General features: G+C 42.6%; 1 protein-coding gene across 4 annotated transcripts in view; it reads right to left on the reverse strand.

Annotated features, from left to right (window-relative positions):
* LOC120428430 (solute carrier family 22 member 3-like) overlaps positions 1–24,700 on the reverse strand; it is a 121,735-nt gene that overhangs the window by 25,773 nt on the left and 71,262 nt on the right. For 3 of the 4 annotated variants that reach the window (XM_039593443.2, XM_039593442.2, XM_039593441.2), the window contains one exon: positions 18,723–18,848. The exons of the other annotated variant lie outside the window; for it this stretch is intronic. In XM_039593443.2, the coding sequence (XP_039449377.2) occupies positions 18,723–18,848 (126 nt within the window). The remainder of the gene's footprint in view (positions 1–18,722; positions 18,849–24,700) is intronic. 4 annotated transcript variants of the gene reach the window in all.

The following is a 24,700-nucleotide window of genomic DNA, read 5'->3' on the forward strand; positions in this document are numbered from 1 at the left end:
GCCGTAGACACAAATCCACACCTGAACCGGTCACACTAAGGACATTTCTGCCATCCAGTGGTCCCCCAAAATCGGCCCACCTATTGCTGTCCTGTAGCATGGACGACCGGACCCATTATCTTGAAGGTTTACTACCAGCGGCATTGCTTGCGAACCTGCTCGGAGCAGGTCGTGCGGGAGTACTCGGAATACAAGAGCTTCTTCTTCAGCACGATCTGAAAGGTGTTTTCCAGGTTCGTGGCGATGTCCTTGCCGCTGTGGGTTTCGATCTGGACAAAACTCGGTACTTGCTTCTGTCCAGCGTTGTGAATCCGAACAACGTCGGAACGGTGCTGCCCAACATTTCCGCATTCCGATCACTAGAAGGCTAGAAGGAACAGAGGAAAAAAACAGAAGCAACATTGCGAAATCGATAAATCAGGAGAATGGAAAAGTGGAGAAATTAATTGACTTACTCGGAACTGTAATGCGCCTCACTCGTCGTCGTGCTGAGGGAATTGAAAAATAAGCCTCCGGTCAAGATTTTCACCGCTAAGCCCGAATCTACGCCAGCTTTGCTGCACTTCCTCTAACTTCTTTTAGGCACTTTAAAATAAACAACGCGGTACCAAATCGCCAAACTCGGCTTGCTTGGATGGATCAATTTGACGCGAGGGGCGCGAAACTGGGCTTAATATATTTAATTTTCGCATTAAATATATTAAGGAATTAAATTCCGCTTGTCAACTAACATTTGACAGCGCCCAACCTACTTTGTCGAAAACATTGATTTGTTTTGCGTCTCCTTCACGCACCCGTCTGTCAAATTTGTGTTGATTTGTTCTTGCTAAAAAAGTGCCGATGCCGGTCATTCTTTAGTTTCAAATTTGTTTTAAAGACAGTTTCTGGAAGGAATCTCGGTTGCTAGATGCTGCAAAAGGTGGTCCATTCTCCATTGTGAATCTAATTTTCATCGAAAAAATAGCAGCTTCCTTAAAGACATAACGATGACCGCGTTCATCTGCACTTCCTGCCGGGCCTGTTTACCGCAGTGGAACATCCTTCAATCATACCGGTGGAGGTTATTTCGGGTAATATTGACACCTGATATTTATTTTTCAAGTCATTTTTTGACATTTTGCAGGTTGCTTTTAAACCTGCGAAAAGAACAGCAGGTCTAGAGCAGATGAGCAGGATTCGCAGTGGACCAATGCAAGCAGGACATCACAAAGATTGGATCAGATTGGGTTCTCCGTTTGCACTTTAAACAAAATACGTAACGAGGCTGCATACCTTTTGCCTCGCCGGAAACGCCTACACCGATAAGATCCTGAGTTTTTGTTTGTATTTTTTAATTTTGATGCGTGTTAGTACATTTGGCTTAGAGTTGCTTGATTTAAAACAATAAATAAACTATCTTCTGCTTGTGTTTATGCTTCCCACGATGAGCTGGTCGTTCATGATTGATCGGCATCACGACGTTGGCTGGGAAGACCAGATCCTCAAGGATGGTGTCGTCCTCCGGGAGCAGGGGCCGGGTCGTATGATATCGCAGCGAGTGTTGGGCTGCATTTTCACCAAATTTTCTAATACTACCTTCATCTTGGCCTGCATCAGGTCGACCGAAGAGAGCATCCCATTGTGATCGATGATTTCTTCTAGCGCATCGTTGCTGGCCCGGTTCACCGTCAAGTAGATACCGTTTAGTTCGTCTGCGGAGTTTGGGTTGCTCGCGCTCGAAGTTTGCGACGACTCGTTGGTCGTAATTCGCGGATCCTACTCGTGAACCATCCGGGTTAGATCCTTGGAAAATTGTCTGCTACGGTACCGATGACGATGGCCTAAAACGAAGCAATAATTAATTGAAGATCAACTAAGGTCCGGTTTTTGATTGCCTTTTAACTGTAGAACTTCTGTCGGCGACGCTTCCTCCGTAATTTAAATCCCCACCGAAGAGTCATCCGTTCGGCCACGATAAAGTCCGATTCCTGTTGTCGGACGGGCAGGATTTCTTCCGGCGGCAGAACATCTTTTGCGACAAGTACTAAGCAAGTCCACGTCGATAGCGTTGATGGAAGAGGCAGCCGGAACGCGACCGCACAGGGAAGATAACACGCAGACGGTACACTTGAGCATGTTGGTTGCCGACGGAGGCACTTCGCCGCAAGATGCGCTTTTTGGTACAGGGTTCTCCTTTGGGTATGCGAAACGGTTATTCCTACGGGACAGGTCGGCGTGAACGTGGAGACGGTTCATCTGTATAGGCGACGGAGTTGCAAAACTTGGAGTTGATTCAGGGCTGGACTTCTGCCCAGGTAAGCCGCAGCTCGACCACAATAACGTTCCGCTCGGATATGGTATGGTTGATGCGTGGTTCCCCCATCGAGCACGCCGACAAAGTTTGCTTCCGCTTGCGGTTTAATAAAAACAACAACAATTGTGCGCAATATCGAACTGTCAAATCAATGTGGTTTAAAAAGAGGTGGCGATGTTTTGATCGTAAACAATCGTTAATTTCTCGTTAATTAATTTCAGCAGTTAATTAATTAATTTATTTAATTTTTTACTACTGTCCCACCCCTCGATTTGACGTTTCTTCGTTTTAAGAAGAACGAGAAGAATCATTCGCTACTTGTAAAAAGAAGAGGTAGTCATCGCGTTAGACACGTAAAATACACGAACACCATAAAGCGATGCATTGGTGTGCGTAATGTTTATGGCGAGTTGAACGTTCGATATTCATAAATGTGAGCATCGGATGGTCAAAGGCGACTGAGAATCCGATGTTCACCGGAGTTGGTTTGCGTGTACCCAAGTAACCACAAGCACTAAATTGAAGTATTAATTCAGTACTAAATCAGCACTGGAATGTTTTGAAGTAGTAAATAAGCTTTGCGAATGCTTCAAAGTACCGTCAGTGGGGGTGACATTGGGTCTGGGGGGTGAGATTGGGTCAAAGTGATTTTTTACGGATTTTACCATTTTTCAGGTTATTCTCAATGAAACTGAATTCTGTTAAAGGGGTTGTGTAGGGGACATCGTAAGATGACTTCGCTGAAAAAATCTCGTTTCTAGAACAAATCCTGTTATTTTGGCAGATGTCTAAAGTTGGGGTACGTTTTTGGCCAAAAATTACCTCTCATTTTTCTAATATTTTTGTTAGAATTGCTCGAAAACTACCCAAATGTTTGAAAATCTCCACTTCAAACATTGTAGGGTATTTTAACCATTAGTTGACCTCCTAGTAGAGCCGAAGCACATTTTTCACAAATTTCCAATATTTTAAGCACTTTTTCATAACCCTTTGTACAAAACAATGTAATCTGAAGTCTTTTGAACAATTTTGACTGTTTGTTTCATCATTTTTTTTTTGTTTTTGGGTAGTAAAATAGCCATTTGAAAAAAAAGTTTTTTTTGCCTGTTATGGACCCTTTTTTCCTATAGTGGACCCGGGTCCATAATCCGATTGTGGACCCGGGTCCACTATAGGCAAACTGTTATTTTTATACCAAATTTAACCGATATTTGGTGTTTTGATGCGTGGTGTAGGTCTAATGATATATATAATAAATAAAAGATGGATTTTGCTGCTCCACACACACTTGGTGGTGGGCCTCATTTGTTTTTTTTTTTTCTCCTGTTGCGTTTCATGTGTGAGTGTGACGCATTGATGTTATTCTTGCATTTTTCTCGTCGATCTCCAGGATGCGCGCCAGCCAACTGATGTATTCTGAAATGAGTGTTTAATTTGAAACTTTTAATCGATGTGGTTGATGCATCGAACATTAATGAAGACTTTCTTTCTGCTGTTTCGAGTGCCTGGTTCATGAGAAAAACTCGTTGTGATTTCGTTGGACGGATATTATCGGATATTGACGGACGGATCGGATATTGACGAGTCACTCAGCAAATTGCGGCCAGCCAGTCAAGTGCAGTACAATCAATTACGGAAGGCTTGGAGTTAATAGGGACAAGCACTGGCAAATGAATTTGGCTAACGGGAACTGTTTTTCCGAGGAGTGCTTGGTCCAAGGTTGGCAAAATTTCACAAAGTGTATCAGACTTCCGGAACGCAGCTTTTTGCTTGGGAGAAAAGTCATTCAATTTACCAGAGAGCTTCTGATAATGTCCTTTGTGCTATGGACATATGTTTTGAAAAAAAATGGCTTAATTACAGGCTGCAGTTTTCTAAAAAAAAAGAAAAACAAAAAAACACATTTCAATCAGCGAGAATTGAACCCAGTTCACGCAAAATAAAAACTGATGCACACTATGGAAACTGCGCCTTATCCCGCACGCTTATTAGAATGGTATGACGGGAGAAGGATTAAAGTCAATAAGAGCGTGCCTGGCTGAAATGTTTCCCTTATCGATGAGTTACTTTGTTGATAAACATCAAATGCTTTGAAGCACATTTTCAAGGTCGTAAATGTTGATTTAATGCCAGTTGTAATGCAGCAAAGTTTTGGTACCGTCAGTGGGGGTGACTATGGGTCAAAAAACGACACATCTCTCGAAATTTCTTAATAACAAAAACAATTTAAATAACATCGAAAAACTTTCAAAGTAGATTTGTTCTTAGATAGTTTACTAACATTTTCCCAAAATATGGTGGATTTTGATGAACACTACCTTCAATGCCAATAGTTTGAAAATTGACCCAATCTCACCCCTTAGAGGGGGTGACATTGGGTCAAATGAAACTAAAATGATGCTCAAATACAACGATATGGTAAAAACCAGCATTCAACAGCGTTTCTTGTTCGAGGGAATCGTATAGAGCTATCTAAGCCCGATTTCACGCACACTAGCTTACCATTTGTTTTTGCTGGCGGGTGCAAATTTTAACCTAAAAACCCTTCGTGTACAAACACGCAATACATGCGCACGTAGATAACTCTATTGACACGCTAGGGTACGTTATCCATTAGTGGACCCCTTCCTATAGTGGACCCTCTGAAGGGTTTTTGATGAAAAATTCAATAAAATCACAATTTCAAGCGTGTTGTTGTCTACAAATCTTTTATTTGGCATGTTCAGCATCCTTAAAACAATGTTGACTGAAATTGAATTGTTCTTTTCACCAAAATAAGTGTTTTGAGTTCGACATCTGAAATCAGCCATGGCCACTAGCATTTTCACAACAAAACTGCATTTATATTTTATGATTGAATTACCTATCTAATCATTAAACTTCAGCAAGTCGAAGTAATGTAAGTTTAAGGAACTTTACTAAAATAAAGTGAAGATCTGCTCATTTTCGAGTAAAAATTAGGGGGGTCCAATATAGGACAACGAAATTCCAAACTTTTCCAAAAGTGGACCCCTGTTAATTTAACTTTCAAAAATGAAGAAAACTGTGTATTTAAGCAAAAGTTTCTCTTAAACATACAATAAATGCTTGTTGTTATCAACCTAAACGCATATTTTTTTCAATTATGAGTATAAATATAAATGTTTTCATGTTAAAAGTACCAAAAACGCTGAAGCCGTAAGAATTTATAATTAATCAAAACTATAGTTAATTGTACTTAACTGAAGCATCATAATTGTAGTTTGAAATGATATTTTATAATAATAAATCAATAACAAAACTTTTTTTTTTTTAATTAACATGTGTGGTTTTATCAGCCGGGACCGTGGTGTAGGGGTAAGCGTGGTTGCCTCTCACCCAGTCGGCCTGGGTTTGATCCCAGAAGGTCCCGGTGGCAAATTTTGAGACGAGATTTGTCTGATCACGCCTTCCGTCGGACAGGGAAGTAAATGTTGGCCCCGGTCTAACCTAGAGGTTAGGTCGTTAGCTCAGTCCAGGTGTAGGAATCGTCTCCCTGGGTCCTGCCTCGGTGGAGTCGCTGGTAGGCAGTTGGACTCTCAATCCAAAGGTCGTCAGTTCGAATCCCGGGGTGGATGGAAGCTTAGGTGTAAAAAGAGGTTTGCAATTGCCTCAACAATCAAGCCTTCGGACACCTAGTTTCGAGTAGGAATCTCGCAATCGAGAACGCCAAGGCAATGCTGTAGAGCGAATAATTTGATTTGTTTTTTTTTTTTGGTTTTATCAGCAACTGTAAACAAATCTATTGTTTAGTTGGGGCAACCATTTATGTAATTAATATGGAAAAAAATGCATCAAAATTACTTTTTTAATATTTTTATGTTTACAGTGGTATTTGAAACGTTTTCTCTGATCTTTTTCGGTAATAAATGTGTTTAAATGTCTTTTAAGTTTTTTAGTTGTTTAAAGCCAAATTTATCGGTTAAATTTGGTATAAAAATAACAGTTTGCCTATAGTGGACCCGAAGTCCATAATCCGATTGTGGACCCGGGTCCACTATAGGCAAACTGTTATTTTTATACCAAATTTAACCGATATTTGGTGTTTTGATGCGTGGTGTAGGTCTAATGATAGATATAATAAATAAAAGATGGATTTTGCTCACTTTTCATCATAAACAAATATGTTTTGTTCACAAATTTGGCTTTAAACAACTAAAAAACTTAAAAGACATTTAAACACATTTATTTCCGAAAAAGATCAGAGAAAACGTTTCAAATACCACTGTAAACATAAAAATATTAAAAAAAGTAATTTTGATGCATTTTTTTCCATATTAATTACATAAATGGTTGCCCCAACTAAACAATAGATTTGTTTACAGTTGCTGATAAAACCACACATGTTTATTAAAAAAAAAAGTTTTGTTATTGATTTATTATTATAAAATATCATTTCAAACTACAATTATGATGCTTCAGTTAAGTACAATTAACTATAGTTTTGATTAATTATAAATTCTTACGGCTTCAGCGTTTTGGTACTTTTAACATGAAAACATTTATATTTATACTCATAATTGAAAAAAATATGCGTTTAGGTTGATAACAACAAGCATTTATTGTATGTTTAAGAGAAACTTTTGCTTAAATACACAGTTTTCTTCATTTTTGAAAGTTAAATTAACAGGGGTCCACTTTTGGAAAAGTTTGGAATTTCGTTGTCCTATATTGGACCCCCCTAATTTTTACTCGAAAATGAGCAGATCTTCACTTTATTTTAGTAAAGTTCCTTAAACTTACATTATTTCGACTTGCTGAAGTTTAATGATTAGATAGGTAATTCAATCATAAAATATAAATGCAGTTTTGTTGTGAAAATGCTAGTGGCCATGGCTGATTTCAGATGTCGAACTCAAAACACTTATTTTGGTGAAAAGAACAATTCAATTTCAGTCAACATTGTTTTAAGGATGCTGAACATGCCAAATAAAAGATTTGTAGACAACAACACGCTTGAAATTGTGATTTTATTGAATTTTTCATCAAAAACCCTTCAGAGGGTCCACTATAGGAAGGGGTCCACTAATGGATAACGTACCCTAGCGTGTCAATAGAGTTATCTACGTGCGCATGTATTGCGTGTTTGTACACGAAGGGTTTTTAGGTTAAAATTTGTACCCGCCAGCAAAAACAAATGGTAAGCTAGTGTGCGTGAAATCGGGCTTAGATAGCTCTATACGATTCCCTCGAACAAGAAACGCTGTTGAATGCTGGTTTTTACCATATCGTTGTATTTGAGCATCATTTTAGTTTCATTTGACCCAATGTCACCCCCTCTAAGGGGTGAGATTGGGTCAATTTTCAAACTATTGGCATTGAAGGTAGTGTTCATCAAAATCAGACTTACCTTTTGATGGGTGCGACAACGGTTTGCTATGATACCGGTTTTTCTATGCGCACCATTTCTCGTCACAATCCAAACCTGACACAGCTCGGTAGCTTGATCGGTGCACCGAAACCAAAGTTTGGTGTGACGGCGGTGTGGATCGGGTACACAAAACTGACATGGTTTCTGCGCCTACCACACGGGAGAAGTTTGGAACTCTTGATGCCTAGCAAGCCAACCGAACTCAACAGTTCTTAATGGTGTGGTTGTCAAAGGCAGTGCATTAGTATTTTAAAGGTTCTTGGTTCGAATCTCGACAGTTATTATTTTATTTTTTGAATGTTTTTTATTTGTTTAGAATAATTCGTTAGGAATAGAATTTCGTAGTTTCATGAAATATAAACTAAAACTTCTCATGCCTGAAATAGGCATTTTCACTTAAACCTGCCTGCGTTTTCTCTATTCCACTACAAAATTCCATTCAATTTTCTAACTCTTTGACTAAAGCGTCGCAGGTTCGAAGAAGTTACTTAAAAAATGTATATAATCAGTAATTTTGACAGCAAATATTGAAAAAAAACATCGTCAAAAATATTTGTACTCAGGATTGAACCAGGAACCTCGTGGTTAAAAGACGGAGACAACAACCGCCACGCCATCCCGAAGTTGTGAATGATGGCTGACAAACCTCAATCAAAACAATGTCGCCTCCGGTTTACTTGGATCAACCATATGTTGAGTTGCATCCTTGGTATACAGTTTGGGTGCACCGGTGGTGTACCAAGGTGCTTTCGGTACAGTTGCTATGGTGTGACAATAAACAGCTCGGTTTGGTTTCTAGAGTGACACGAAAACCGCACCACGGCGCACCAGATCTTGGTGTTCAGTGAAGCCTGATCAAAATCCACCATATTTTGGGAAAATGTTAGTAAACTATCTAAGAACAAATCTACTTTGAAAGTTTTTCGATGTTATTTAAATTGTTTTTGTTATTAAGAAATTTCGAGAGATGTATCGTTTTTTGACCCATAGTCACCCCCACTGACGGTACCAAAACTTTGCTGCATTACAACTGGCATTAAATCAACATTTACGACCTTGAAAATGTGCTTCAAAGCATTTGATGTTTATCAACAAAGTAACTCATCGATAAGGGAAACATTTCAGCCAGGCACGCTCTTATTGACTTTAATCCTTCTCCCGTCATACCATTCTAATAAGCGTGCGGGATAAGGCGCAGTTTCCATAGTGTGCATCAGTTTTTATTTTGCGTGAACTGGGTTCAATTCCCACTGATTGATATGTGTTTTTTTTTTGTTTTTCTTTTTTTTTTAGAAAACTGCAGCCTGTAATTAAGCCATTTTTTTTCAAAACATATGTCCATAGCACAAAGGACATTATCAGAAGCTCTCTGGTAAATTGAATGACTTTTCTCCCAAGCAAAAAGCTGCGTTCCGGAAGTCTGATACACTTTGTGAAATTTTGCCAACCTTGGACCAAGCACTCCTCGGAAAAACAGTTCCCGTTAGCCAAATTCATTTGCCAGTGCTTGTCCCTATTAACCCCAAGCCTTCCGTGATTGATTGTACTGCACTTGACTGGCTGGCCGCAATTTGCTGAGTGACTCGTCAATATCCGATCCGTCCGTCAATATCCGATAATATCCGTCCAACGAAATCACAACGAGTTTTTCTCATGAACCAGACACTCGAAACAGCAGAAAGAAAGTCTTCATTAATGTTCGATGCATCAACCACATCGATTAAAAGTTTCAAATTAAACACTCATTTCAGAATACATCAGTTGGCTGGCGCGCATCCTGGAGATCGACGAGAAAAATGCAAGAATAACATCAATGCGTCACACTCACACATGAAACGCAACAGGAGAAAAAAAAAACAAATGAGGCCCACCACCAAGTGTGTGTGGAGCAGCTGTTCTTTTTTTTCCCCCCAGCCTTGACGTCGATAAAGCAGTTTATTTTTGTTCGAGCTTTCGGTGAGGTATTAAATCAGCTGTGTGTCTGTGCCGAGACACCTCCTCGACAGCCGGGATTGTCCTCAGCAGGACAGGGAGTGGACTGTAAGACTCCGTTGGGGGTGCTTGGTCAGGATGAAGAAAAAGAGTCCTGGTCGTCGGTTCTGGGTGATGTTTATTCGTGTGCCCTTTAGCCGGGGCTGGATGATACTGGATGGGGATCACGTTTTGGATCGCCTTCTTATAGGCGAGGGTAAAGAGAAATTCAAAGATCTTAAACAATAGGAGCCTCAAATTATCATGCGACCAACAATAGCGCGATTGTTGGTGCCGTATACAAAAAACTCGGGATTAGAGGCTGCCTCCAAGGTCAGCTAGTCTTGGAGTCGTGTGCAGGACCATTTCTGGGGTAGTTAACCTAATTGCGGACGCAACATACCGGCCACCGAAGGAATACCAATTCCATTCAAAAACTACAAACTAGAGATTATTTACAAGTCACACTTCTTAGTCTAGCACTTCACAGTCTTCAGATGTCGCCGCCAACTCATTTAGCAGCTCATCGAGTGGGTAACCGACCTCTTCGACTTCGGGGTAGTCCTTGGGTGTCGTTGCCGACGACTTCGGCTCGGTTGATCTCCAGGGTGAGTTTGATTCCAGCGTGCGTGGAGCGCCAGGCCAGCTTTGGTCACGTGTTGGTGAAGGATTGGTGAGGCCCATGCTGGTTAGCGCTTTTCGTTGATCTGCTTGCTCGATGGATGTGGCCGTGCTCCGGGAGGTAGCCAGTCGCCTTCGGTTGCGGCTGGGGTCATCACGGCAGCGTACCATGGGCGTAGCGATGCCGACGGTTCGGCAGAGAGAGAGGAGGTTTTATGGTTGGATTCGGGTGGGCGTCCACGACGGTTCGTGTCGAACTTCGTCAGTGCCATGTTACGGGTATTGCTTCCAAACGAGGGGCCTGCGTGCAGCAGGGGACTGTGAGCTGACGCCAGTGTCAGCTTCCGGGAAAAACGGTTTGCCAGGAGAAACAGCTTTTGTTTCCGAGCGCTTGTCGGTTGACCGCGCCGGCCACCAACGAGGGGTGCACCACTGTCGACGTGCGAGTCGACCGAGTGCCTCGAACAAACACCGTGCTTGATCCACGTTCCAAATCGGTGAGATTTCCTCTGCTGCCAGGTACGGCGAGGTTGTGGGTGGAACGCCAGGTCGCTTCAGTGAGCAGCTGAGTCCAGTTCGGGGTGAACCCAACAGCGACGAGTTTCATTCACACACTTTAAATCCGATGACCACGCCACGCTGCCCGCGCAACGATGGTGGCCTTCACTCTCCACAATCTCTTCAAGGTCACCGAAATAGATCCAGTAACGCTTGGGAACCAGTTTTTCTCACTTTTTGTTCACACACTTTGTAATTTCGGATACAGTTGAACTATCGTTCTCAAACACGTGTCAGTGGCATCGCCAGGTGCCACTAATAGCGCGGCGGCTCGGGTGAGCCTCGCGCAGCGTTTAACGTTCAAATCGGGGGGTTCTTTATACTTTCACTAGCAACGGTGGCTCACCGAAGCTCACCATCGTGCACTTTCGAAGACCTTCGGGGCGTCTGGAGAGTCCGGATTGAATCCGGTACGGCCACGCTTGACCGTCTAACACTTACAGCAACCACGTGCTCTTCCGAATGCTTCGACGAGCTTCGGGGGCTTCCCGAATGAATCCGATTCACTATAGTTCTACTTTTTAAACTAGCACAACAACACGTGCTCTTCTGACCACTCCGCTGAGCTGGACGGGGTACCCGGGATAGACCGGCACTTGATTTGCCCACAATCTCCTTCGACCGCACACGAGACACTTTCTTGCACTGACAACTTCCGCGCGACACAGGAACCAACTTCCGCTACCAGACCAAGCTTGAGGGGGAGGGAGGCAACGCCAGGTACCAACCCAAGCGACAACGGCTCGCACAGGAGCTCCACACCCTGCTTCCAATGCTCGTGAAGAGTGTAGCAGTACCATCAGTACAACCCTCTGCCGCAAGAACGGCAGACAGAAAAGATGAATTCGCCAATATTTTAGCGTGCCATAATTATGGTTGGCTTATCTTCTCGCGCTACGCCTCGACCTAATTATGTCATGGGTTGAGCGACACCCCTTATGGGAGACTTTCAAAATACTTTGCCTTGACCTGTTATGAGATCCGCACTAGAAGGAAGAATCTTCAGATGCTAAAGTTTGCGACAAGAGCACTTTTTTGACTCGAACGGGAGGTCGATGCACTCCAGTTCGGCAGTCAGAGATTGCAAATTCTTAAGAGATGCTTCGGCTAAACTCGCGCAATTATTGCAATTGTAATGTTGCTCGAGTTCTAGAGAACCGAAGTTGTTCTAATTGCACCTCTACTGAGGGTTCTAGGACTTCGACTCGGTCACTTTTACCCTGATCGTGGAGGAAGCAGGAGTGGTCGAAGGACCGTTTGGAATCGTTTTTTGGAAGTTAGTTTAAAGTCGTGGAAGTGTTTCAGTGGCAGAGGTTAATTCTGCGATTTTATTTCTAGAGCTCGCGGCTAGGTAGAGTTAGGAGTAGGGTAGTGGCGGAACCGTTTGAAACCCTGATACTCCAGGTAACGTTGTTAAATTGTGGTTACCTAGTGCGTTGGCTCATTTTTGGGGAATTGGTTGGGCGATCTTCTCGGCACAGGTGGCGACCGGCATCATCCGTAGCAGAGCGACCACTCCAACCGACAACCCAGCGCTTTTGGACTCCATCAAGGGGTCAAAGTTCCGGGGTGAACCCCCAAGCGGCTCGTCCGTCAACACACGAGCTGGGCGGCGTCCGTCAACATACGCCGCGGTCGAACCCTCGACCACTCGACCGAACCGGGACGGCCTCGTGGAGGCCTAGGTCCACCGCCAAGTTCCCGCGCGCATCCGCGCCGTCGTCGCAACCGACGCCAACATCGCAGCCTCCTAGCTGCACACCTGTGCGCCCCCACACACCGGAAGTGATGCTGAGCACCCGCCGTTAGTGCCAACCGGTCTGCTGTTAGCCGCCGGCCGAACCATCTCGCCGTAGCCGAAGCTGTAAGCGCGCCACCACCTGATCGCCGGGTCGCCAACCAACACACGTAAATCCATGGTCGTGTAAGTACCACCCCTTTTTCGACATGCGCATGATCGATCGTTGGCCAGTTCTTTTTCCGCCAACCCCGTGGGCAACATAAGCCATCCCCATGTTATGTTGCGTGATCGCAAACCCCCCCAGTGAATTATAGCGATCCCCGAATGAATTTCGCCCCCAAGCCAACGCACACCCTAGCCAAGCAGTGCACTGCCAATGAACAGGTAGAGAGACAGAAAAACTCGAGTGGTACCGAGGTACCGTGTAGGACTAGCATGCAGAAGATCTCTGGATCGAATCTCGTAGGCCGAAGTATTTTTTTGTAATGAATAAATTGTAGCTACTGAATTATGCGAACCTGAATATACGTTTTTTTGAGTTTCTAGAGTAATTTTGTAGTTTTTTCTGATGTTTTCTGTGATATTTTTTCACGACTTTCGCGGTAGTTCTTTGATGTTTGGTTCCGCCATTCTGGCTTCTGAAGCGCTCTGGGGAAAGTTGATTGGGGAGATTTTCTACCTGTGATGATAAGAACGGGGCAAGTACAATCTTTTGTTTTCTAGATCTGAAGTATTTTTTTTTAGTTTGCGATCTTTTTCTTCCGTTTGTAGCGCCTCGGCTAACCGCCGAGTTCTCGGATGAGTCGGATCGTTCTCAATCGCAAATTTTGGCATCAAGGATACACCCGCCCTGTGGCAGGGTCTCATAGCTGGGCAAAGCAGCACATGATGAATGGTCTCCCTTTGGGAGTGGCGCTTAAGCCATTCGTTTAATTACGCCAATGCGATCCGACCGACCGCCTCCGGTTACAAGAGCGAGGCGAGGGGTACACTTCGAGGGGTCCGGGTCCGATCCGGCTCGAAGGACCAAAAAATGTCTGCGCCGAGACACCTCATCGACAGCCGGGATTGTCCTCAGCAGGACAGGGAGTAAACTGTAAGACTCCGTTGAGGGTGCTTGGTCCGGATGAAGAAAAAGAGTCCTGGTCGTCGGTTCTGGGTGATGTTTATTCGTGTGCCCTTTAGCCGGGGCTGGATGATAATGGATGGGGATCACGTTTTGGATCGCCTTCTTATAGGCGAGGGCAAAGAGAAATTCAAAGATCTTAAACAATAGGAGCCTCAAATTACCATGCGACCAACAATAGCGCGATTGTTTGTGCCGTGTACAAAAAACTCGGGATTAGAGACTGCCTCCAAGGTCAGCTAGTCTTGGGGTCGTGTGCAGGACCATTTCTGGGGTAATTAACCTAATTGCGGACGCAACACTGTGCGCCGCTTGAAATATTTCTCAAGGGAAAAGTGCTGATTTAATGTTTTCAAGCATTATTTGCTGGTATTAAGGGTGCACAGCAACGAAGGAAGTTGTTGTCTTCTTATTCCAAAATTGTCAAACTTACGAACCCAATCCTGCAATCACGGGATTGTAAAATAAATCAAACTTTGTTGTAAATTGCTTTGTGAAAAGTACTTTAGGGGATGAATAAAAAAATATTTCGATAGTACCCGTAGTTTTGAAGATACTAAAATGTCTGTAACAAAAATCTGGGTGCAAAAGCTCTGGTTGATGTGCACCGTTAAATACCAATATAATGCTGATTTAATGCCGCTATTTAGTGCCTCGCAGTTACTTGGGTAGAATGTACCTACAGATCCGAGACCTGTATCGGTGGAAAGCAATGAAACGTTATATTACACTTTTCGTTCAGGCCTGCGAACTGTGTAAAAGAAACAAAATTGTTCAACACACTAAGGAACCACAAACAATAAACACAACCCCAAGTAAACCTTTTGAAATTATTACAATAGATACAGTAGGACCTTTACCCAAAACCAATAATAACAACAGATATGCAATAACCATTCATTGCGAACTATCAAAATACATAGTTCTTGCACCAATACAAAATAAGGAAGCTAATACTATAGCAAGAGCCATAGTAGACAATTTCATTTTAATTTATGAAAAATTTCTGGAAATCCGATCTGACCAAGGTACTGAGTATAATAACGAAGTTCTTAGCCAGATTTGCAAACAATTGAAAATAAAACAAACTTTTGCAACAGCCTATCACCCACAAACCATGCTCTTGAAATGGTGCTCTTGAAAGAACTCACAAATGGTGCTTGATGTTTAAGCGAATACCGTTAATGAGCATCAATCGGATTGGGATGATTGGATGAAATATTACCAGTTCAATTACAATACAACCCCACACACAATACATAGAAAAAGCATTTGACAGTGTTTGGCATAAAGGTTTGATTGCGAAATTAAAAAGGTTTAATTTTCCGATTTATATCGTGTAAATTATCCAAAATTATTTGACGGATCGTACTCTGCAGGTATGTTATCAGAATAGCAAATCTGATCAACTACCTGTACGTGCCGGCGTCCCTCAAGGAAGCATTTTGGGTCCAATTTTATACAATATTTTTACTTCTGACTTGCCTGATTTGCCCCCAGGATGTCAGAAATCACTTTTTTGCTGATGATACAAGCATCTCCGCCAAAGGTAGAAGCCCTCGTGTCATCACAGAAGATTACAAAAAAGCTTGGATATTTTCAATTCTTATTTGAAAGAATGGAAAATTACTCCAAATGCTGCAAAAACTCAACTTATTATTTTCTCTCACAAACCAAGGGCTGATTTTCTTATACCAAAAAGTCATCACATTATAAAGATGAATGAGGTAAATTTAAAGTGGGAGGATCAAGTGAAATATCTTGCTTTTGACAAAAACCTTACTTACAAGGATCACATTGAAAGTATCCAGGTTAAATGTAACAAATATATTAAATGTTTGTATCCACTTATAAACAGGAATTCTAGACTTTGTCTCAAGAATAAACTGTTAATTTATAAACAAATTTTCAGACCTGCCATGCTTTATGCTGTGCCGATCTGGACAAGCTGTTGCTTAACCAGGAAGAAAAAACTTCAGAGGATTCAGAACAAAATTCTGAAAATGATTCTGAAACTTCCTCCCTGGTTCAGCACCAGTGAACTTCATCAATTAGCCGAAGTTGACACTTTGGATGTTATGTCCAATAAGATAATTGATGCATTTCGACAAAAATCATTGCAGTCTTCAGCTGCATTGATCCGCTCTTTATATAGTTTATAAGTTAGTTTTAAGGTATCCCTTTTCCCTTTTGTACATGTACTGCCGTTCTACGCATAATTGTCCCATGTCAGTTTTGAACGATTTTGACTTTATTACATTTTTAAGTTTAGTTTGATGTGTACTTTAAGAAAAACACATAAAATCTGGTACTTTGTTCGGAAACACCAAGTCTGTTTGTCCCATCGTTAAACTTCTACGCATAATTCTGTTTCAAATTCTGTTACATATTGTTTTTTACACGGAATCACTAGTTTTACTAAGCACTATGTCTTGTTTACCTGTTGTATAGCAAGAGAATCACAAATAAGGGTGATAAACTGCTAACTGGGGTGATTAGGGACACATAGGGCGAATAGGAACCCACGGGACAATTATGCGTAGAAACACAGAAATCTGTCGAAAAATTTCAATCGCGTTTTTCTCAGTTGCACTTTTTTGAACATGGGACAATTATGCGTAGAACGGCAGTGTAGGACCTCCTACATTTGAAATCACTGAATAGCGAAAGCTAAATATTTCATGAATAAATGAAAGTTGCTAGTATTTAAAATTGAGGTGAAAAGTCATCGATTGTGATTGGACACTCAATAATATTTTAACTGAATGAATGTACATGGAAAAGAAAAACTGAATAAATATAAATAAATAAAAAAAAACCCCACACACAATCCATGGGTACAAGGGTGCCCAGAAAAAATGACCCCCTGCTCCACAAGCGGAAAACGGTTTATTGGGTTATTTTAAGCATCTGTGCAAATTTTGAGTGAAATTGGTTGAGATTAACCCATTGATACCCGAGCCTAAAGTTGGCGAAAAAAATGTTTTTCATACAAAAATGACTTTTTGAAATCGCTAATAACTTTTCAGGATTAAGTTGTACAGCTTTGGAATGTTCTACAAAGCTGTAGAGCATTCAATTTCCAATGAGAATCTCACTTTTGGGAATATTTGGATGTAAGTAGCGCACCGTACAGACCAAACCGTAAGAAAATTGGGTTTTTCATACATTTTTTCGATTTTTTCCATTCAAACTTCACCCCCGAGTATCAATGGGTAAATGTTAACCGATTTTGCTCATATTTGGCTCGGAGTCCTAAAATAGCCCAAGGAAGAATTATCAGCTTGTGGAGCGAGGTTTTGAGAAAAAGTCCCATATTCTGGGCACCCTAAATGGGTACACACCTTATGAATTAGTGTTTGGTGTAAAAGCAAATCTTCCATACACCAATATTCACGGAACACTAGATCCAGTTTACAATTTAGAAGCTTTCCATAACGAACTAAAATACAGACTACAAATAAGTAAAAATTTAGCACATTGAACCATAGAACAAGAAAAGCAAAAACGAACACAACAATGTAACAAAATAACTAACCCCATACACTTACAAAAGGAAGATATTGTTTATCAAAAAAATGAAAATAGATGAAAACTTGATTCATTCTACATAGGTCCATACAAAATAATCCAAATAACAGATCCAAATTGTGAATTAGAAGATCTCAAATCCAAGAAAAAAACAACAGTGCATAAAAATAGAATAATCAAGTAGATCCACCGAGCCTAACCTCAACGAGGTAGGTGAAATTTTCCAAGCATTAAGCTATAGAAGTGCAAAATTCGAAAAAAATGCAAGAAAAAAACTTTTGTAAAGGCTACTGGAGAATGGCAAAATTAATTTTACTACATTCCCAACATACCCGTTCACACACAGTTAGAACCGCTTGGCGCAAGCATAATTGCTGATGCTTGCGCATAGCCTTTTTCGAACCATATTTCGGTTCATCGACAATTGGCCGGGACGCTGACTCCTGCTGAGCCAGCGCAAGGGTTCAACCCAGTACAAGCCAACTCCAGAAGTCTATACTGTAGCACGTAAGTGTCACCACTCAAATTACATGTGATGCAACAAATTTGACTAGTATAAATACCCGAGACGACTTGTCTACTTTATTTTGAGCTTCGAGTTGGTATCTGCTCCTCGCAGTCTACCACACCTCGGATAGCCCTTAATGCAAAGAAAGTCCCTTCAAGTTTCCCCCCGTTTCCTTCTCCTCGCGCTGCCGTCCGTTTGAGTTATAATACCTGTAACCATTTGACTACAGGAGCTTGGCTTGGTATTGATTTTCGTAGAGTGTCACATTGTTCGTCAACTGTCTCATTGTTCCTGCCAAGTGCGTCTACAATGAGACAGTTGAATAACTCTGGACCTCTAGGTCAGATCAATCTCATATATTGGTCAATGTTAGAACACATTAAAGGAAAGAAAATGCAACAAAAAGCTCATTAAAATATGCTGATGAAAAAAATACAAAAATCGTTGAAAGTTAAAAACCAAAAGTGTCTCATTGGCATTGATGACTACCCTACCCTAATGTATTTTTGGAGATATCATTTGTCCACATTAGGGCATTTTTTTCGAAAAATCAATTGCTCAAAAAAAGTTTTTCTTTACAGTTTGCTAACGGCAGACATTTTCATTGGCTCGAAGGTAGTTTTTAACTTGTCTTTAACATCAATCCCTTCCCTACTAACCCCGAGTAGGCCGCGGGTAATCGGCTCGCCTCCCACTAACATTTACACACATGATCCTCTGTAATTATTAAATCTAATGTAATTACATAAGCCGACTCGGTCCTAACCAGGTCCCAGCACCAAAAAGGACCTAATAAAAATAATTTTATGATTTTTTTTTTAGTTTTTATGGTTTTTGGCGCTTGTTATGGCGCTGAATCGAATGAGAACATTGTCGTAAAGATTGGAACCAATGTGCATCTAGTGGGACGGTTTCAGCGAGAATTGCTCATATGTTCAATTTAAGTGGAATGTTTATATCCAATAACCATTACAAAATACTTACTTATTACTCCACCAGCTGTATACATTAATCCACAACAAATAGCACTCAAACATCTGAACATCATGTGCAGCTCGAAAACATCAACTAAACCAGTTATACATCCACATAAAATCTGAGCATACATCCCTAAAATTACAACAAGTTTGATTTAAAAGTATCAAGCAAATCTATGTGATTGGGCTGATGTGGATTTGTAAACAAACCGTGCATCTTTGGGAGTGATCTTTTATTACGTAACGCAGTTGTTTGGAGAGTGGGTCCATGTTTCGCTTCATAATCTTTTTTAAATTTGCATGGAAATTTCTTAGGGGGCCCAAAACTCTTTTTTTTGCGTTACGTAACAAAAGAACGTCCCGCCCGTATGGATCAATCGGACCGCGTACTGAACTCACAATCCAGAGGTCGCCGGTTCGAATCCCGCGGTGGGCGCTCTAAAATTCTTTGTGTAAATATGAGGGCATCTCCACCGCAGAGATCTAATTGCGTGGCAAACCTATCGGTTGAATCCCCAGTTTTAGCTTTGCTCCGTAGCTAATACACGTTTCCGCACCGCTGGGAGCTAATTTGGCTACTGAATCAAGCCCACCGCGGGGATCTAATTGATTCATTTTCCAATTTTAGCCGTTTTGTTGACCAAAATCAATAAAACTATGTTCTAGTATGATAGAACATGCTTCCAGTTGCATTATATGTCCTAATTGTTTGCTTACATCTATAAAATATCATTTTCAAATTTTTAAAAGATTTCATCCGATTTGCTCCCGACATGTTTGCACCCCAACATTCGCACCGCGGGTAGCAAAGCTAAAGCTAAATTAGCATTCGAGTTTATTCAGCGAAGAAAAAGTTCATCAGGGATCCGTCGAGTAGCCAAGATAGGTGCTCGAGAAGTCCCCGAGCTGCCGGTGGCTAATCTTTTCAGCGATTTTTAGAATTATTTGTATTCGTTTTGGTTGAAGATGCATTTATTTTGATTATAAAATTTTAATAAATATTAAAGAAATGAGTTATTTGGTTCAAAACGACTTTATTAAATTGAAAAATTGTGGAATTTATATTTATTTTGGTATTTTTTAAATAAAAAATAATCAGCCACCTATGTTTAATATAAGCAAACCATCACAAAAAATTTAAACATGAATGTTCAAAATTTATAAAATAACTTAACCGATTTGAACATTTTTAAATTATTTATTAAAATTTAAATATAGGGTAGGGAGTAAAATAAAAATACGAATACATTTTCTATTATAATTTTTTTCATTTGATTTACAAATATTTTGAATAGTAGTACCGTAAAGGCTGATACGCAGATTGGAAGGAACGCCAAACTCCATATAAAAAAATGTCAGGGAAAGGGCAACGAAAAGATTTTTCTTAAGCGGTACGCAACTAAAAATTAACAAAAACGAAAAGTGGCGTTTGACGATTCTTCGCACGGTCATTGTTTGCAATAACTATGAATCGAAGAATTGGAATTTTCCTTTTTGAATGCGACTGAAAATCACAAACGTATTGATAATCTTGTATACGATATAATAATATTGAAAATCCCCGCCGAATCTCAAAATGCAGAATTTTGAAATTAAAAGGACAGATACAGTTTTATGGTCGAAATGGAGTAAAAAAAGAAGTTGTCTTTATAGCTGTCGGCAGACATGTCGGCCACTATTGCTAGTACCAACCAGCAACCTCTGGATTGTGAGTCCAGTGCGCTGTCCAATTGATCCACACGGACGGGATCGAAATGAAGTAAACCAGAGTGAAAAAAAACCTGACAATTATCATACAAATATCTATTTTCTGACTGAAAAACTCAATAAAAAAAATCTTAAATTTGGAAATGTTCCAGACATCTCATCTGTGTTGCTGTCATGGGACGTTTTACCAAAAGCCGTTTGGAAGTGCCCCGTGCCCCCGTCACAGTTGAGCCAAACCATTCACCATCATCAAACTATTTTTCCGGTTCAGCTGCACGTCCCGGCCCTGTGTTCGGTCACGGCAACGGGGCCTTCCAAGCTGCCACCTCAGGCAAGTACACTCATCCGTTAAGAACCTCACCGCGCCCTGATGCGTTGTCACTTTCTAGTAAGCTGCGAGCCGTCGACGAAGAAATGCTAGCAGTCGCCGAGAGATGTGTCGCTGATGGTCCGGGACGCATGTACCGAGGCATTGAGGTTGAACCCCGCTTCCCCGTCACAGCCGTGCCCTTCACCACCAACGCGCTTTCCTGTTTGAGTTCGAGCCAGCACAGTCGTCCCGGCCCTGTGAACGGGACCAGAAGCGGGGTCAGCCGCGCACTGCTTTCAGGCAAGTACATGTGGTTTCCCAGAACTATTCTGCCACCTGATGTTCCCGAGGTTTTCAGCCAACGCTACGTGCCCACTACCGAACCGCAACCACGACTTGCAGACAATTCAGCATTCTCCGTCCCGGAACAGGATTGTACATTTCAATGTGCACGTGCTGAAATAGCTGATCTGCCGGACCACGTGGATTTTCCCTGCTTCCCCGTCACAATTACGCCGTTCATCACTGCCAATCACCGCTCTGATGAATCAGATACGTCGGGACGCACGCACCAAGGTAGTGAGGAATGCCCCCGCCCCCCGTACACAGTCGAGTCATCGCAACGTTCCAGCCCGGGTGTTAGCACGAGCCATCAGAGTCGTCCCGACCCTGTGTACGGACACGGCAGCGGGGGCTTCCGACCTCCACCCACAGGCGAGTACAATCAAATTAACGACAGTAGTCCCGCACTGAATCATCAAAGTTTGCAGCAATCCAAAGGCACGCTGAGCTTTATTACCGTCTACTATCAAAATGCTGGTGGTATGCGTACTAAGACGAAGCAGTTTTTCCTCGCCCTGGCCAGCAGTGACTACGACGTCATTGCGCTGTCGGAAACATGGTTGCAGGATGACATCGTGGATGCGGAGTTGTCGTCAAACTACAACTTGTTTCGCCAGGACCGGAACGAATTGACGAGCGATCGCAGTAGGGGAGGCGGCGTGCTCATTGCAGTAAAGAAGGCGCATGATTTTACGTGCACACGTGTTCTTTCTGCGGGATACGAGCATCTCGAGCAGGTTGCGGTTCGGATTAAAGCCCGGAATCATACCGTCTACGTGTGCTGTATTTATATACGCCCAAACAGCCCTCCAGACGTCTACACCTCACATGGGACCGCCGTTCAGGAGCTTGTTGATCTGTCATCTAATGATGACTCGATTATTGTAACCGGCGATTACAACTTACCGCATCTTGCATGGACCTTTGACGTGGACGTAAACGGTTTCATTCCGTTGAACGCATCTACGGAACAAGAGCTGGCGCTGACCGAAAATGTTGTTGCAACGGGACTCCTCCAAATCTGCTCGCTGGCTAATGTCAACGGAAGAATCCTCGACCTTGCGTTTGTCAACGATACGCTCTCAGTCGAACTGATCGAGCCGCCCAAACCGATCCTCAGAACGGATCGTCACCACAAGCCGTTCATTCTTCGGGTGGACTTCCCCGATATCCCAGGCGTGGCAACGAGAATCGAGGATGCTGAGCCGGATTTCAGTCGCTGCGACTTTGACCGTGTCACCGAATCCCTCAGCAGCATTGACTGGGATGACATTCTGCAAGATCAGGACTCCAATACTTCGACTACGATCTTCTACGACGTCCTTTACGAAATCGTGCGACAGTTCGTTCCCTCAAAGCGTGTCTCACGCAACCGGACTGAGAAGCTTCCATGGTGGAATGCTGATCTGCGAAATCGTCGGAACATTCTGAGGAAAGCACGTAAAAGATTGTTCAAAGCCGGCACACCAGAAAATCAAACCGCTGTCGACCGTCTGGAAATCGAGTACGAATTGCTGCAAGACTCACTCTTTCGCGATTACTTGAATCGGGTGCAAATGGACCTGAAAGACAACCCATCGTCATTCTGGAAATACGTGAGGAGCAGGAAACGTACCAGTGTCCTTCCAACAAGGATTTCGCTCAACGGTTTCACCGCTGAGAATCCGGAGGACGCTGCAAACGTCTTTGCCGACTTCTTCAGTAGCGTGTACGAGGCGGATGCACCTTCTGCTTCGAACGATTATTTGAACGACCTCCCAACATATGATATCGATTTTCCTCAACCAGAATTCTCACAAGCAGAAGTAAAATCCGCCCTGGACACAGTCGATCCATCGAAAGGTGCCGGTCCTGATCGGCTCCCACCTTCCTTCATCAAACGGCTTTCTGAGCATTTAGCTAAACCAGTCAGCGTAATTTTCAACCGCTCTCTGTCTGAAGGAACTTTTCCCGACGAATGGAAACTTGCAGCGATCACACCCATTCACAAAACCGGTAGTACTACGGCTGCTGAAAACTACAGGCCAATCTCCATCCTGTCCTGCCTGCCCAAAGTTTTCGAGGTGCTTATCCACGAGGGAATGTACTCTGCCGCCCAGGTAGTAATTTCCGAGTTCCAGCACGGTTTTGTCAAAAAACGGTCCACGGTATCCAACCTGATGGCGTACGTCAGCGCACTGAATGAAAACCTCGAAAAGTTCAAGCAAACTGACGCGATCTACTTCGACTTCGCCAAAGCGTTCGACAAGGTACCCCACACGCTTATTATCGCAAAGTTAGACCGGCTGGGGTTCCCAAGGTGGCTGACAGCATGGATCCGTTCGTACCTTTCGGGGCGGTTTGGCTACGTCCGTCTCGGTGGCGTCCAATCGAGGAATTTCCCGATTCCATCTGGAGTCCCCCAAGGAAGCCATCTGGGACCGCTGATCTTCATTCTCTTCGTCAACGACATCTGCCAAAGGTTGCAGTCTCAAAAACTGCTGTATGCTGATGACTTGAAGATCTTCCGTACCGTGGCGTCCACCATTGATTGCGTCGCTCTTCAACAGGACATCGACGCGATTCAGGAGTGGTGTAAACTCAACGGAATGAAGGTGAACCCCAGCAAATGTAAAAGCATCAGCTTCACCAGATCACCCGCTCCAATTCGGTACGATTACACCTTCGACCGCCACGAAATGGACCGCGTCTGCTCAATCAGGGATCTCGGTCTGCTGATCGACCGCAAGCTGAGCTTCTCGGAGCATGTCTCTTCCACAACAGCTAAGGCGTTCGCGTTGCTTGGATTTCTGCGTCGCAACACTGCTGAGTTCGAGAACATCAATGCCCTTAAAACGCTCTACATCACCATGATTCGAAGCATCTTGGAGTACGCTGTGCAGGTGTGGGCGCCGCACCACGCTAATCAACGTGATCGCTTGGAGAAAGTTCAGCGCCGTTTCACTCTTTATGCCCTTCGCCGTCTGCCTTGGAGGAACGGCGTTTGGCGGTCGAGCTACAGCGACAGATGCACCTTGCTGGAAATGGTGTCACTAGAAAAGCGGCGAACCTTTCTTCAACGGATGTTCGTCTTCGATGTACTGACTGGTCGCATCGATTGCCCGCAACTCCGAGAAGAAATCACGGTGCATAGACCAACGCGGACGCTGAGGAACCAGCCCCTTCTGAGGATTCCCTTCCATCGTACTCTATATGGATACAACCGACCAATTGACCGCTGCTGCCGAATTTTCAACTCCGTATCTGACGAGTACGAGCCTAGCATGACCAGAGAACGTTTCAAACGAAAAATTCTAGCTCTTTGATGCTTAGTGATATTTTTATGTTTTTTGACTGTTTAATTCTATGTTAGTTTTTAAGATATTCAGTCTGTGCGACTCTGGTCGAAGACGGTGAACAATAAACAAGTATTTAAAAATTCAAGAGCTCAACAATTTATAAAAAAAAAACAGAAATTACAAGTCGAAATTCCAAAAGCTTAAAACTCTGAAATTTAGAAATTCGAAAATAAAAATTTACGAAAAAACACTATTTTTATCAAAAATACAAAAAATTGAATTCAAAATTAGGAATTTGAAAATTTTGGAAATTCAGAATTTAAAAATCTGGGAAATTATGAATTCAAG

The sequence above is a fragment of the Culex pipiens genome, chromosome 1 (genome assembly GCF_016801865.2).
Source record: "Culex pipiens pallens isolate TS chromosome 1, TS_CPP_V2, whole genome shotgun sequence".
Classification (NCBI taxonomy): Eukaryota; Metazoa; Arthropoda; class Insecta; order Diptera; family Culicidae; genus Culex; species Culex pipiens.